The 16,113-nt window shown below is 30.1% G+C and overlaps 1 protein-coding gene across 1 annotated transcript in view; it reads right to left on the reverse strand.

Moving 5' to 3' along the window:
• LOC142229083 (cytoplasmic dynein 1 intermediate chain-like) overlaps positions 1 to 10,432 on the reverse strand; it is a 32,843-nt gene extending 22,411 nt beyond the window's left edge. Inside the window, exons 1-3 of the mRNA XM_075299613.1 lie at positions 10,271 to 10,432; positions 10,066 to 10,206; positions 9,870 to 10,000 (exon numbers count right to left, since the gene is read on the reverse strand). Of these exons, the coding sequence (XP_075155728.1) occupies positions 9,870 to 10,000; positions 10,066 to 10,206; positions 10,271 to 10,413 (415 nt within the window). The 5' untranslated portion in view covers positions 10,414 to 10,432. The remainder of the gene's footprint in view (positions 1 to 9,869; positions 10,001 to 10,065; positions 10,207 to 10,270) is intronic.
• Positions 10,433 to 16,113: the final 5,681 nt, after the last annotated feature.

A 16,113-nucleotide genomic window follows, 5' to 3' on the forward strand; every position in this document is an offset into this window, starting at 1 on the left:
CAAAATTTTTTCAATTAAACACTTAATTGAATTTGGAAACGGATTCAATTAATATGTTAATTGATTCAATTAATTATTTAATCAAATTCGAATAAAAACCAATTAAAAAAATTATTGATATTTGTTACGTTTCCAATTAAAATATTAATTGATTCAATCAATTTGTTAATCATTTCGGAAATAATTTTCAATTACAAACGTGATTGAAATTTTTTCAGTTTCCAATTACACATGTGATTGATCCAATCACCTTTGTGATTGAAACTGAATAATTTTGAGCAATGGGAAGAGCGAAAAGAGAACAAGAGAATGAGTATTTATTCAACAATGTATAATGGAGAGATCAGTCTGTGGAAGTAACTCGTAACGAACGGTTGGGTTTTTGTTTTTCGCGTAAATTGAAAAACTTGATTGGCGACATTCTGTCTGCTGCATTCAAAATGTGTGCATAAATATTTTGAACGCAACAACAAATCATAGCAAAGGGTTGAAATAAATAAAGTGTGCAACAACAAACGGCCACGTGGTAAAGGTTTGAAAAAAATATATGACAGAACGCATTTGAAATTACCTGTGTTTGTGCACTGTTAGAAAAATATGTTTTTCATATGTTCCGATATAAACAAAATGTGTTTCGGGCACGATTTTAAACCACAATATATTTAAGTGCGAACATGTAATGTTCCTAAACTAACACTAAATGTTTGGGACATCTATGTTAATATGTTAGAATATATTATGTTTGGGGCATCAATGTTTCATAAAAACCATATGTGTGAATACAAACATATATAAATTTACAAATTTCGACTAAACATACATATGTTGTGATATTTTATTCAAAGCGACAGAGAGAGAGTATAGAGAGAAATAGAGATGGAAACCGGGAGAGTTGACGAAAGATATCAATATAACACAGCAAAAGAGTCAAAAGAGAACAATTTCTGTGAAACCGCTTGTATGTTGTTTCGGAAAACTGTTTTAGATAAGGCCAAAAATTTGATATGTTTAAGTCTAAATATTATTTAATTTGAATAAAGAGAATATACATTCTGAACCAAGAGAATAGACATTTCAAAAACAAACAGCTTATGTTTTCGCCTTGAGAGCAGCATTTTCTGTATGTGTGGACATGTGTTTTGTTTATCATTTTGGCATTATGGGCACAATTTTTTTCTTGGTTCGTTAAAAGAAATGAGGGGTCTTCATAAAAATAACGAAAGGGCACTATACTCTTTTTAGAGTTGGGACAGTAAAATGAAATAAGGAGGAAATAGTGAAAAATTACACAGTAAAATGTAAAAAAACAAACTTTAGTTCTTCTTTATTAAAAAGTAGTCCACGAGGAGTTGACGGACACCATCAAATATAAAAGCGGGCATTAAGTTCGAGTTTTACAGCTAAAACAATTTAAAAAGTTTATTTTCTTTAAAATGAATTATTAAAGAAAAATAAAAGGAATTTTAGAGCGATGGTGTTAAATGCTTTATGTTTATATTATAAAATTATGTATGTATGTTTATACTCGACTCCACGTTCTTCTTTTGTTAGTTTTTGAATTCCTTCCAAATTTTAAAGTTTTGTACAAAAACAGTTTTTTATTACAAGATTGTTATTTTTGCAATAAAAAATAATATTTTATCCAAAAATCAGTCAATTTCGTTTATATCAAGCACTGTTACTGACTATAAATCTTTAATAACGCACATTTCGAAGTTTCATTTAAAAAAATTTAATATAGTATAAATATAAATGTGTAAATTAAAAAAAAAAAAAAAAAAAAAACAAAAACAAAAAAAATGTTCGGTCGGAGCAGGGATTGAACCCACGACCCTTTGCATGCAAGGCAGACATGCTAACCACTGATCCACGTGGCAAACAAATGTATGTTTCTGTTAAATAATGTTGTGTTTGCATGGGCTCGTGGGCGCTGCAAACTATGCTATATAAATGTAACTTAAAACGATAATTATCTACTGGTGACTATAACAGCGACGTAGCCCAGTGGATAGTGTGTTGGCTTACAAACTGTATGGTCCTCGGTTCGATTCTCCGTGCAGGCGAAAGGTAAAATTTAAAAAATTTATAAAAGTGAATAATTTCTTCAACATTATTTGTATTACAGAGAAAGGTTCCAATAACTAAAAAATTTCGTGGAAGTGAAAATTACGAGTATGTTAGGGAATGAGCACAATCGTGTTTGGGAAAAATTCTTCCAAGCATATAATATTTTTGGCTCAAAATGCTTCCAAACATATAATATGCTCACATAAAACAAACATATTAATGTTTCGGCAGTATGCAATAATATATGTGCTTCCTGCAAAATATGTTTGGAACATATGTTAAAGAAGCGATTTTTTTTGAGGGTGTGGTATTGTAAAAATGGAAAACAATCTACGTTTATTAAAGGTAAGAAATTGTGAAATGTGAATACCGTTTTCCATTGAAGCCTGTTTACATTAAACGGACTAAAGTAATATATTTTTTATTCATTTCTTTTAGTGACCAATTTTATTTCGTGAAATTGACCAATCAATCCCATCAACTCCATTATTTTATCAAATATATAATAATATGTTTGCAATAAAAACGTGGGTACCATATTGATCTTTTAAAATTATAAATTTTTTTCACTCCTAGTTTTCTTAAAACCAAGAGCGAGCGGTATGGGTTTGTTGGAAGATTCACCTTGAAGTTGCGAAGTAGCGTTGGCATTAAATTGCATTTTTGTTTTACCTGCCTTTTTCAGTTTGAACCCAAGTAGAGAGCAGTATATCTGGTATATAAACTAATGAGCTGAATTATGTAATGGTAAAAAAGTTCTTTCTTTTGGATTTAAAAATATGAAAAATATCCGAAAATAATAAAAATATGTATTTTCCATTTATATTTTTTTTCTATTTCCAGAATTTGCAAAGTATCATCAATATAATTCCAAATATTACATTGCTTTCCCATTATTTTTGTCTTTGATTGGTTCAAATTTTAATATACGATTTTAATGTGTGGAATTTTTGGAAAGGAATTGTTACTAAAATTAAATTACCGAGCTCCTTAATACACCTTTTTATGCTAAAAGACTACAACTGCAAAAGAAGACTATAAATCTGCAACCTGGAACTAAGAATTGAACTTCATATTCTATGCAGGTAATGTTTAACAAAATTAACTTTTAATTGAACAAAATTAAATTCGAATTATTCTGTTTACTTTCAGAAAAACTAATTTAGCTTACAGGCTGCTGATTTATTGCAAATCTAGGCGCATCTACATATTAGAAGGAACATGCTAACATGGTTATTATTATAAGGAAGATAATGATTTATATAATTTATTTTTTCGCCCTATAGTTGTTATTGATAGTAGTTGTATTTGTAAATTATGTTAGAACAAAACACAAATGAATAGAACCAAATTTATTTATCTATTGCATAATTCAAAAAATAATAAAATATTAAATATGTTTTATAAGAAACACATATTTTCTTTTATTTCAAAAGAAAAAAAATAAATACGGGGTCGCAATATATAAATTTGTTGATCGAAATTTATAGCCAATTTCAATTAATTATTTAATTAAAATTTTAATTGATTCAATTAAAACTGTGATTGATTTTTATGTTAAAAATCACTCACTTTTTTAATTAATTCAATCACACAATTAATTGATTCCGTGAAAAAAGCCAATTAAATTTTTAATTAAAAATCGTGTTGGTTTTCAATCAAAATGAGTGATTGATACTATCATTTTCGTGATTGAAGAAATTTCAATTAAAAAAATGATTGAATCCGCGATTTTCGTGATTGAAATCAAAAAAAAATTTTTTGTGTGCTGAAGATATTGACATCGATATATATATATATATATATATATATATATATATATATATATATATATATATATATATTTATATATATATATATATATATATATATATATATATATATATATATATATATATATATATATATAATATATATATATATATATATATATATATATATATATATATATATATATATATATATATATATATATATAATATATATATATATATATATATATATATATATATATATATATATATATATATATATATATATATATATATATATATATATATATATATATATATATATATATATATATATATATATATATAATATATATATATATATATATATATATATATATATATATATATATCGATGTCAATATCTTCAGCACACAAAAAATTTTTTTTTGATTTCAATCACGAAAATCGCGGATTCAATCATTTTTTTAATTGAAATTTCTTCAATCACGAAAATGATAGTATCAATCACTCATTTTGATTGAAAACCAACACGATTTTTAATTAAAAATTTAATTGGCTTTTATCACGGAATCAATTAATTGTGTGATTGAATTAATTAAAAAAGTGAGTGATTTTTAACATAAAATCAATCACAGTTTTAATTGAATCAATTAAAATTTTAATTAAATAATTAATTGAAATTGGCTATAAATTTCGATCAACAAATTTATATATTGCGACCCCGTATTTATTTTTTTTCTTTTGAAATAAAAGAAAATATGTGTTTCTTATAAAACATATTTAATATTTTATTATTTTTTGAATTATGCAATAGATAAATAAATTTGGTTCTATTCATTTGTGTTTTGTTCTAACATAATTTACAAATACAACTACTATCAATAACAACTATAGGGCGAAAAAATAAATTATATAAATCATTATCTTCCTTATAATAATAACCATGTTAGCATGTTCCTTCTAATATGTAGATGCGCCTAGATTTGCAATAAATCAGCAGCCTGTAAGCTAAATTAGTTTTTCTGAAAGTAAACAGAATAATTCGAATTTAATTTTGTTCAATTAAAAGTTAATTTTGTTAAACATTACCTGCATAGAATATGAAGTTCAATTCTTAGTTCCAGGTTGCAGATTTATAGTCTTCTTTTGCAGTTGTAGTCTTTTAGCATAAAAAGGTGTATTAAGGAGCTCGGTAATTTAATTTTAGTAACAATTCCTTTCCAAAAATTCCACACATTAAAATCGTATATTAAAATTTGAACCAATCAAAGACAAAAATAATGGGAAAGCAATGTAATATTTGGAATTATATTGATGATACTTTGCAAATTCTGGAAATAGAAAAAAAATATAAATGGAAAATACATATTTTTATTATTTTCGGATATTTTTCATATTTTTAAATCCAAAAGAAAGAACTTTTTTACCATTACATAATTCAGCTCATTAGTTTATATACCAGATATACTGCTCTCTACTTGGTTCAAACTGAAAAAGGCAGGTAAAACAAAAATGCAATTTAATGCCAACGCTACTTCGCAACTTCAAGGTGAATCTTCCAACAAACCCATACCGCTCGCTCTTGGTTTTAAGAAAACTAGGAGTGAAAAAAATTTATAATTTTAAAAGATCAATATGGTACCCACGTTTTTATTGCAAACATATTATTATATATTTGATAAAATAATGGAGTTGATGGGATTGATTGGTCAATTTCACGAAATAAAATTGGTCACTAAAAGAAATGAATAAAAAATATATTACTTTAGTCCGTTTAATGTAAACAGGCTTCAATGGAAAACGGTATTCACATTTCACAATTTCTTACCTTTAATAAACGTAGATTGTTTTCCATTTTTTACAATACCACACCCTCAAAAAAAATCGCTTCTTTAACATATGTTCCAAACATATTTTGCAGGAAGCACATATATTATTGCATACTGCCGAAACATTAATATGTTTGTTTTATGTGAGCATATTATATGTTTGGAAGCATTTTGAGCCAAAAATATTATATGCTTGGAAGAATTTTTCCCAAACACGATTGTGCTCATTCCCTAACATACTCGTAATTTTCACTTCCACGAAATTTTTTAGTTATTGGAACCTTTCTCTGTAATACAAATAATGTTGAAGAAATTATTCACTTTTATAAATTTTTTAAATTTTACCTTTCGCCTGCACGGAGAATCGAACCGAGGACCATACAGTTTGTAAGCCAACACACTATCCACTGGGCTACGTCGCTGTTATAGTCACCAGTAGATAATTATCGTTTTAAGTTACATTTATATAGCATAGTTTGCAGCGCCCACGAGCCCATGCAAACACAACATTATTTAACAGAAACATACATTTGTTTGCCACGTGGATCAGTGGTTAGCATGTCTGCCTTGCATGCAAAGGGTCGTGGGTTCAATCCCTGCTCCGACCGAACATTTTTTTTGTTTTTGTTTTTTTTTTTTTTTTTTTTTAATTTACACATTTATATTTATACTATATTAAATTTTTTTTAAATGAAACTTCGAAATGTGCGTTATTAAAGATTTATAGTCAGTAACAGTGCTTGATATAAACGAAATTGACTGATTTTTGGATAAAATATTATTTTTTTATTGCAAAAATAACAATCTTGTAATAAAAAACTGTTTTTGTACAAAACTTTAAAATTTGGAAGGAATTCAAAAACTAACAAAAGAAGAACGTGGAGTCGAGTATAAACATACATACATAATTTTATAATATAAACATAAAGCATTTAACACCATCGCTCTAAAATTCCTTTTATTTTTCTTTAATAATTCATTTTAAAGAAAATAAACTTTTTAAATTGTTTTAGCTGTAAAACTCGAACTTAATGCCCGCTTTTATATTTGATGGTGTCCGTCAACTCCTCGTGGACTACTTTTTAATAAAGAAGAACTAAAGTTTGTTTTTTTACATTTTACTGTGTAATTTTCACTATTTCCTCCTTATTTCATTTTACTGTCCCAACTCTAAAAAGAGTATAGTGCCCTTTCGTTATTTTTATGAAGACCCCTCATTCTTTTAACGAACCAAGAAAAAAATTGTGCCCATAATGCCAAAATGATAAACAAAACACATGTCCACACATACAGAAAATGCTGCTCTCAAGGCGAAAACATAAGCTGTTTGTTTTTGAAATGTCTATTCTCTTGGTTCAGAATGTATATTCTCTTTATTCAAATTAAATAATATTTAGACTTAAACATATCAAATTTTTGGCCTTATCTAAAACAGTTTTCCGAAACAACATACAAGCGGTTTCACAGAAATTGTTCTCTTTGACTCTTTTGCTGTGTTATATTGATATCTTTCGTCAACTCTCCCGGTTTCCATCTCTATTTCTCTCTATACTCTCTCTCTGTCGCTTTGAATAAAATATCACAACATATGTATGTTTAGTCGAAATTTGTAAATTTATATATGTTTGTATTCACACATATGGTTTTTATGAAACATTGATGCCCCAAACATAATATATTCTAACATATTAACATAGATGTCCCAAACATTTAGTGTTAGTTTAGGAACATTACATGTTTCGCACTTAAATATATTGTGGTTTAAAATCGTGCCCGAAACACATTTTGTTTATATCGGAACATATGAAAAACATATTTTTCTATATATAAATTTATAGCCAATTTCAATTAATTATTTAATTAAAATTTTAATTGATTCAATTAAAACTGTGATTGATTTTTATGTTAAAAATCACTCACTTTTTTAATTAATTCAATCACACAATTATTGATTCCGTGAAAAAAGCCAATTAAATTTTTAATTAAAAATCGTGTTGGTTTTCAATCAAAATGAGTGATTGATACTATCATTTTCGTGATTGAAGAAATTTCAATTAAAAAAATGATTGAATCCGCGATTTTCGTGATTGAAATCAAAAAAAATTTTTTGTGTGCTGAAGATATTGACATCGATATATATATATATATATATATATATATATATATATATATATATATATATTATATATATATATATATATATATATATATATATATATATATATATATATATATATATATATATATATATATATATATATATATATATATATATATATATATATATTATATATATATATATATATCTATATATATATATATATATATATTGTTAGCCTTGCAAGGCTAACAATAGCACCACGGTGGCTCCCAAAAAATAAGTATATTGAATTAGTACGTTGTCTTCCCATTTTACAATTTTCACTGAAAAAACAGTGAACCCACCAGGAAGAAAAAGTTTGGTTAATTTTAGAATTTTTTAGAAAATTTTAACCAAACAGTATTACAAACGCTGACATCTCGCCGATATCACAAAAATAAGTAAACATTTTTGACATATTCAAGAAAATTTATTAGACATAATTATTTTTTTTTCATTTGTTAAAGAAAATTTAGTAGTTTTAAGGGAAAAATTGGATTGCAAAATTGCAATAATGTCTTTAGTGCCATACAAAGTTCAAGATGGGCGCATTTGTAGTAAAATTTAAAAATATAATGGACTATTTTATGAGAAGTCCGAATTTAGTAAAGATTTATACTAAAGATGTATAATTAATTATACATATTTTTCATTTGTGTATAATTTTATCCCGTTTTATAGTTCATTTAACTAGCGTACACAAAAAATTATTAGAGTAAAGGAAACTTTACCCAAACTTAATAATTCCATGAACTATAATAAAATTAAATTGGCTTTAATGAAATAGAGGGTTCACGTTTTTCGAGTGTTGTTAAAATAAAATAAAAATTAAGAGTCCACACTTCATTCAGGTGCGTTGCGGTTACACAAAAACAAATAGTTAAAATATTAGTAATTCGGCTACATTCATAGAAAAAAGTCGACTAAAAACTGCAGTCAGCATTTACTGTGTTATACCCAAAAAATGTGAACCTACCATGAAAGAAAATGTAGGTTTATTTTAGAAAATTTTAACTAAAATAGATTTCTAATTGCAACATGTTAGAAATAGGTTAATACATTTCAAATTGAAAAAATTTATTACAAATATTTTTTTACTGTTTTTTTAAGAAAATGTTATATGTTGTAGGAAAAAAAAAAATAAAATTAAAAATTGTTAAAATGTTTTTAGCGCTATACGAAGTGAGAGGCATATGAGTTCAATTTAAGAGAACTTCGCTCATTTTAGAAAAATATGAACTATTTCATTAAAATTGTGTACTATATTTGTATACAACGTTTTTCTCATTTTTAGTTCATGTCATTAAAATCAACCAATTTTCATGAACTAAAACAAAGTGTGCATTAGTGACCTCTTTTTTGAGTGTATGCATTTCTATACTTTGTGGTCTAGCGAACTACAATTCGTACACCCCAAAAAAATTGACCCCACCGTGGAAGAAAATTTAGGTTTATTTTAGAAAATTTTAACTAAAATAGTTTTCTAATTGCAACATGTTACACATAAGTTAATAATTTTTGTCAAATTGAAGAAAATTTTTTAAAAATAATTAATTTTTTTTCTGTTGTTTAAGAAAATTTCATATGTTGGAAGAAAAAATTGGATTTAAAAATTGTTAAAATGTCTTTAGCGCTGTACGAAGTTCGAGACAGGTACAATTTTAGTAAAATTTACTCATTTGAGAGACTTATTAACTCAATTTAAGCAAACTTCTGCCATTTTAGGAAAATATGAACTATTTTATTTTTTAGTAAAATTGTGCACTATATTTGTATACAACATTTTTCTTATTTTTAGTTCACGTCATTAAAGTTAGCAAACAATTATTCAAATAAGGAACTTTTACTCATATTGTGCAAAATTTAACTAAAATCAACTAATCTTCATGAACTAAAATAAAGTTCAGTTGGCCCCTTTTTCTGGGTGTAAAATTGTTAGGCTTTAAAATATTTTCCATGAGATAAATATTTGAGAAATATTCATATTATAGAGCAAATATAGGACATATACTTAATATAGTTTTTATTGGGTTTCGATACTGCGATATATATATTTTATTAAAATGTTTGATGACATACCCAATCTTTCAGGAAGTATTCGACCACCCTTAGTTTGGGTTGACCTTGTACATGAAATACTTTCCTCCGGGTAAATATCTATGATTTCCGTTAGAGAAATGCCCAGTTTTGATAATTTTTTAGATGAGTCTCTAAAATAAATAGAAAAATTTTATACGTTCGATTATGAGTAAAAAATTCTCTAATATTTACGTACATGTTAGTCGCATCAAAGGTAATGCTATTCAATGATACATTTTGAGTGTCACCGCCGAAATCAGATTTTACTTCAACAACCGGACTAGCTGTTTGCATCGTATTGTGGATATCAATTTCATCGCGAGATTTATTGGAAGATCTATAAAGATATTTTTAATATAGAAACCTGTCTTTCTAAAAAAAAAACTTAAAATTCTATTAACTCCTCTGGTTCTGAATTCGTCTTCTGGACATTGTCTTCTTTTCTTGTACGTTTCTCGTTTTCTAGTTGTTTTCTTTTTTGACGTATATTCTCCAAATTAGCACGCTTTAGTTTAATAATGTCTTCATATTTTCTTTCAGACATTTTATTTAATATCTACTTATTTGTTTAAAAGCTATTTGAAGAATGTTATATTTTACAACTTTTAGTTTTCTCATTTATATGGAGTTTATAAAAATAGAAACTTTACCACAAATAAATAATGTGATGAACAAATTGCGATTTTAAAACATAACGAAAACCACATACACTCGAATGTAAAGGCTAGTTAAAAGTTATAGTTTTTTATTATAACTATTATAAACGCAAGTGATTTAAAATTGTCCCAATTTCCACAATACGTAGAATATTATTCACATTTGTTATTTGATATTATAAAAACATTCATATTATTAAAAAATAAAATTATAATCATACCTCTCTGCAAAATCAAGACAACAAGCATTTATAATTGTACCTGCAGAAATGGATTCGCTATTACAACTGATGTAGTTTCTTACTTCCAGAGCGATGTTTCTTAGTATTATTTTAGCAAACATTTATGTATACCAAAAAATGCGGAAAGCAATGACGCGTTCCTGCGTTATTCATTAGTAAACCAATCAAAAATTGGTCCCTATTATTTCATAATTATATATACACCCAAAGAAAATTGTTTGTACACACATAGCTGAAAAGTCTGCTGGAAAAGCAAAACAGTCACTGTTGGCTGAAATAGCTAACCTTTTCTGCTATATTTTAAGTACGATTGCATAAAAACATGTTTTAGTTTGGCTAAAACAATGAAGAAAGTTAATCTAGGGGCTCTCGTAATATAATAAAAACAATATACATATTTGAATATGTTTTATATTTGCCCAAAATCTGAAAATTTATCAAATTAAGGCATAACAGTAAACAAAATATTTGATGATGGCATTTAGAAACTTTTAAGGATATTACAGTGCAGGAATGTACAAAACCTATTATATATATATACTTCCGGAGCCTCCCAAATTTTCGGTTGAAATTTGGTACGTGATTTTTGCATGGTTGCCAGAAGGCAAATAGTCCCCATATAAACTGACCCCCTTATAATAATCATATAGAAATTGTTCCTTATCGGTCCATAAGATGCAAGAGGAGAGTCGTTAATAGAGTTTATCTTGCGTGCTAACCTGGTAGTTTGAAATAAGCGTCACCAAAAATAGGGAAGAGGTTTTGGACGTCACTTTGACCTCTCCGGAACTGAATGGTAAGATATCTGAGTGACAAGTTTTAAGGGAACATAGCTTAGCAGATCATCGTTACAGCAGTTTCAAATTGGCTGTTCGTATTTCTAAGACCATATTTCCGCCAAATAGGAGGAAAGCTTTTTGGAATATGTATAGGGATACGTTCAAAATGATGATACCGGAAATACCAAAGACAAATATAAGCACTGTGCATTGAGTAATAAAAAAAAAATAAGTATGTTAACAGGTCCAACCGGTTTTCCCAAACGTAGCAAAAACGCTTAATATAATATAAATGAAGGAAAAATATTTCAATGTTTAATTAAATTCCTTGGCTGTAATTGCGGTAAGAATACCGTGATTAAACATTTAAATGTTGGATTTTTAGTTTTTGGTCCATTAAAATCCCTCGGTCCTGATGGAATTACTCCGACGGAGTTTCTAGCAGTGACTGACAGAATTATCCATTGGTTGACGGTGATATATAAAGGAGGTATAAACTTAGCATATATTCCAGAAAAGTTGGAAACAAAAGTGGTTTTCATACCTAAAGCGGGAAAAGTCTCTCACTCGAGTGCGAAGCATTTCCGACCAATCAGCTTATCCTCATGATCATAGATATTTATCTTAGAACTAGCGTCGATTCAATTTTGCTCTCGAAACGACAGCATGTATACTCGACGGGCAGGTCTACTGAGACCGCATTGCATGAACTAGTCAGCTTTATTGAAAGCTAACTATCTGTCCATGAATACACAATCGTGGCTTTTCTAGTCATCGAAGGGGTATTCAATAACTTCCACCCGAGCTCGATATTAAATAGACCGACAACTCTGAATGTTGATCCAGGTATACTCAGGCTGTTATACGAACTTATAATGAAGAGACGTATTTCAGCCACACTAGGACAAGCAAACATATAAAGGTATGTGAACAGAGGCACTCCCCAAGGAGGAGTTCTAAAGTGTGATACGGTCAAAATTTGGTCAATATAAACTTGACGTATTTCTTTCAATTTTGCATTTAAAAAACCTGAACACCCTCATTTTGAAGATGTGTGTGTGTAGAATGTTGCTCCTATTTTGATTTTGGAATTCTCTCTTCAGTTGTCAAAATGCCGTCCAAATAAGCTGGGTGTATCGTCTACAACCGTGCATCGAGCCAAAAAACGAGCCAGACTATCGACTTACAAGAAGGTAGTGACAAAGCGCGATCCCGGAGGCTGTACACGACGATGCTAACGAAGTTTGACTGCGTGGTAATGGACGACAAAACCTACGTCAAAGCCGACTACAAGCAGCTTCCGGTACAGGAGTTTTATACGGCAAAAGGAAGGGGAAAGGTATCAGATATTTTCAAGCACATAAAACTGTCAAAGTTCGCAAAGAAATATCTGGTTTGGCAAGCCATCTGTACCTGTAGCTTGAAAAGCAGCATTTTCTTAGCTTCCGGGACTGTCAACCAAGAAATTTACGTGAAAGAGTGTTTGAATAAACGTCTGCTGCCTTTCCTGAAGAAACACGGTTGTCCCGTACTGTTTTGGCCGGATTTGGCATCTTGCCATTACGGTAAAAAGGCCATGGAGTGGTACGCCGCCAACAACGTGCAGGTGGTTCCCAAGGACAAGAACCCTCCCAACACGCCAGAGCTCCGCCCAATTGAGAAATACTGGGCTATTGTCAAGCGGAACCTAAAGAAGACCAAAAAAACTGCTAAGGACGAGCAGCAGTTCAAGGCAAACTGGCTTTCTGCGGCGAAGAAGGTGGACAAGGTGACTGTACAAAATCTGATGGCAGGTGTCAAGCGTGAGGCCCGGCAATTCGGATTTGGAAAAGCGAAAGCCTAACTGAATATTTTTCCTGAATTTCATACTAATTGAACTTGAAAAAGAAATTTAATTTGATTTTTAAATAAACGATTTCACCGATTTACACGCGTTTTCCCTTGACCAAATTTTGACCGTATCACCCTTTATCACCTCTTCTTTGGAATGTTGCTATAAACAACCTTCTGGTTTCCCTGGAAAAAGAAAGGATAAAATTGGTGGCATACGCAGATGATGTGGCTCTAGCAGTCAGGGGAAAATTCCCATCCACAATCAGAGATATTATACAGAGAGCCCTCTGGATCACTGAGAGATGGGCGAAAGAGAATGGTCTTGGGTCAATCCTGCAAAGACAGAACTGGTCATTTACTGCAAAGATCGCAAAACTCCCACGGTTAAGCCCATATCCATAGGAGTATTGAAATTCCCTTTGGTGAGTGTGCAAAATACCTTGGCGTTATTTTGGACAGGAAGCTGAACTTTAAGCTTAATATTGAAGAAAGGGCGAAAAAAGCCACGGTAGCTTTGTACTCGTGCAAAAAGGCAATAGGAAAAAGTGTGGACTAAAACCGAAAATTGTGCATTGGCTATACACGGCGGTGGATAGACCTATAATGTTATATAGTGTTGTAGTCTGTTGGCTGACAGGTTTAGATAAAGTTCAGCGTATGGCGTGCTTGTGTACCTCAGGCGCATTCAGTAAGACAGGAAAAGATTCCCTTAATGTCATGTTGCATCTATTGCCTTTAGACATTTTGCAACAACGGCTGTGCGGTTGCGCGAGCTATCGCTGTGGTCGGAAAAAGGGTACGGTCACAGTTCGGTCCTCAAAAAGATTGAGACAGCAATTCCCAACAGTGAGGCGTGGTGTACACAGACCCCAAAGAATAAACGTTATATAGATTTCTACACTGATGGCTCCAAATTGGATGGACAAGTGGGTTTCGGAGTATATTCTAAAGACCTGGCTGAGAAGTAATATTCCAACAAGTGTTGGTATTAATATATACTCAGACAGTCAACCTGCAATATATTTAATATTTATTTTAATGTTCAATGGGAGAATTGCAAGGGTTGTAACGACACCAAGCAAATATGGCCCCATTTAAACGTAAACCGCTAGTGATCTCAAGGCGTCGGATATAACTCCTGATATCTGCTATAACGGGTCGCTGCCTGATAAGGGATTTTGAAAAAACTATATATAGCTTTAGATTACTGGCGGACCTGGAAAACGTTAACTTAAGCAGTCTGCTAATGTTTTTGGAACAATCTGATTGGTTCAACAAAAGAGATTAATCGCGAAGGTTCCGCGGTTAAAACTAGAAGTGCCCATATGTAATAAGTACTTTTAGTTAATGTGGTATCACAATGGACTGAATCTCAACATCTCACTGAAAGCTGCATGTCCTTTACTCCCTCGACCGCCATGGTTATCTACGGAGTAAAATAATATGAGGAAATCTTGCAGGAAGCTCTTTAAAAGTGCAATGACTATCAGAGCCCTAGAGGATTGGGACGCTTACAAGATGAATCTGAGAGGATATAAGCGAGAACTGAGAAAGGCTCAGCACAACTCTTGGAATAATTATTGTGGCAGTATTGAAAATACGTTCAAGGCTTCCAGACTACGGAAGGTATTTGCATCCACTAACTCCGCTCCAGGTTTCATTAAAACATTGGAGGGCAATTGGACAACATCCATCGAGGAGACGCTGGATGTACTATTGGACATACATTTTCCTAGTGTTGTGCTTTTAAATAAAACACGCGTATATGTTATTATATCAAAACGATTCTGAAAAATTCTTGAAAATTTATTAACTCCAACTGAATACATAAAAAATGAATATTTAATAGCCTACTAGAATGAAACTGAAATAGCCTACTATAATCAAAGGTGTCAAGTCGTAATAGGCAGGTAGATCAATAGTGTATCACAAAATCCTCCTTTGTTAATGATAATCATAGTCCTTGAGATAATTTGGAAATTTTCGCACTCTGGCTGACCTACTGGAAAATCTGAATTACCGATGTTCCTTGCAAATTTTTATTTTCCATTATAAAGTCTACGCTGTTATCCAATATAGGAGGACTTGGCTGAAGACCTTCAATATTGTAGGAGTTATCAGAAGAAGGTAGACCGTCTGGTGGAACCCCATTATCGCTTGAATTTAACGCTTCATTATGAGTTGAATTTATGGTTGTATCCGCGATGGTGCCCAAATTAGTATTGGATCGATTAATAATCCATTAATAATCCATTGTGAAGTTTATTGAACCATTTTGCACTTGCGAGTCAAATATTGAATCATTATTATGAAATGGAAGTTTTCTTCTGTATGATTTATATGGGACTTGATTATTTTAGATATATCATTATCTAAAACTTCAACTTTATAATTGACATCACCGTCGTTCTTTATTAACTCCAGGTTGCCAAAACGATTTATTATGCTTAAAACTTTAACAAAAACTTTTTAATTGACTTGGATCTCTCGTTCTTGCTCCATGCTTCTTATTGTATTGTCTTTCCATACATAATTTCTGTTCTCTGGTATAAATGGCTGAAATGGCTTCAATAATTCTATTTCGGTACGTTCTTTTCTTCCTAAGAAAAGTTTCGCTGGAGTTTTTCCTCACACAGAATTTGTATTCGGAGTTGATCTATATTGTAGTAGAAATTCTTGAAGATTGTCGTTGTCATTAGAATTTTCATTGTAACATTTGTGCAGTGCTGTTTTT

This window comes from Haematobia irritans, chromosome 3 (genome assembly GCF_050003625.1).
Source record: "Haematobia irritans isolate KBUSLIRL chromosome 3, ASM5000362v1, whole genome shotgun sequence".
NCBI lineage: Eukaryota > Metazoa > Arthropoda > Insecta > Diptera > Muscidae > Haematobia > Haematobia irritans.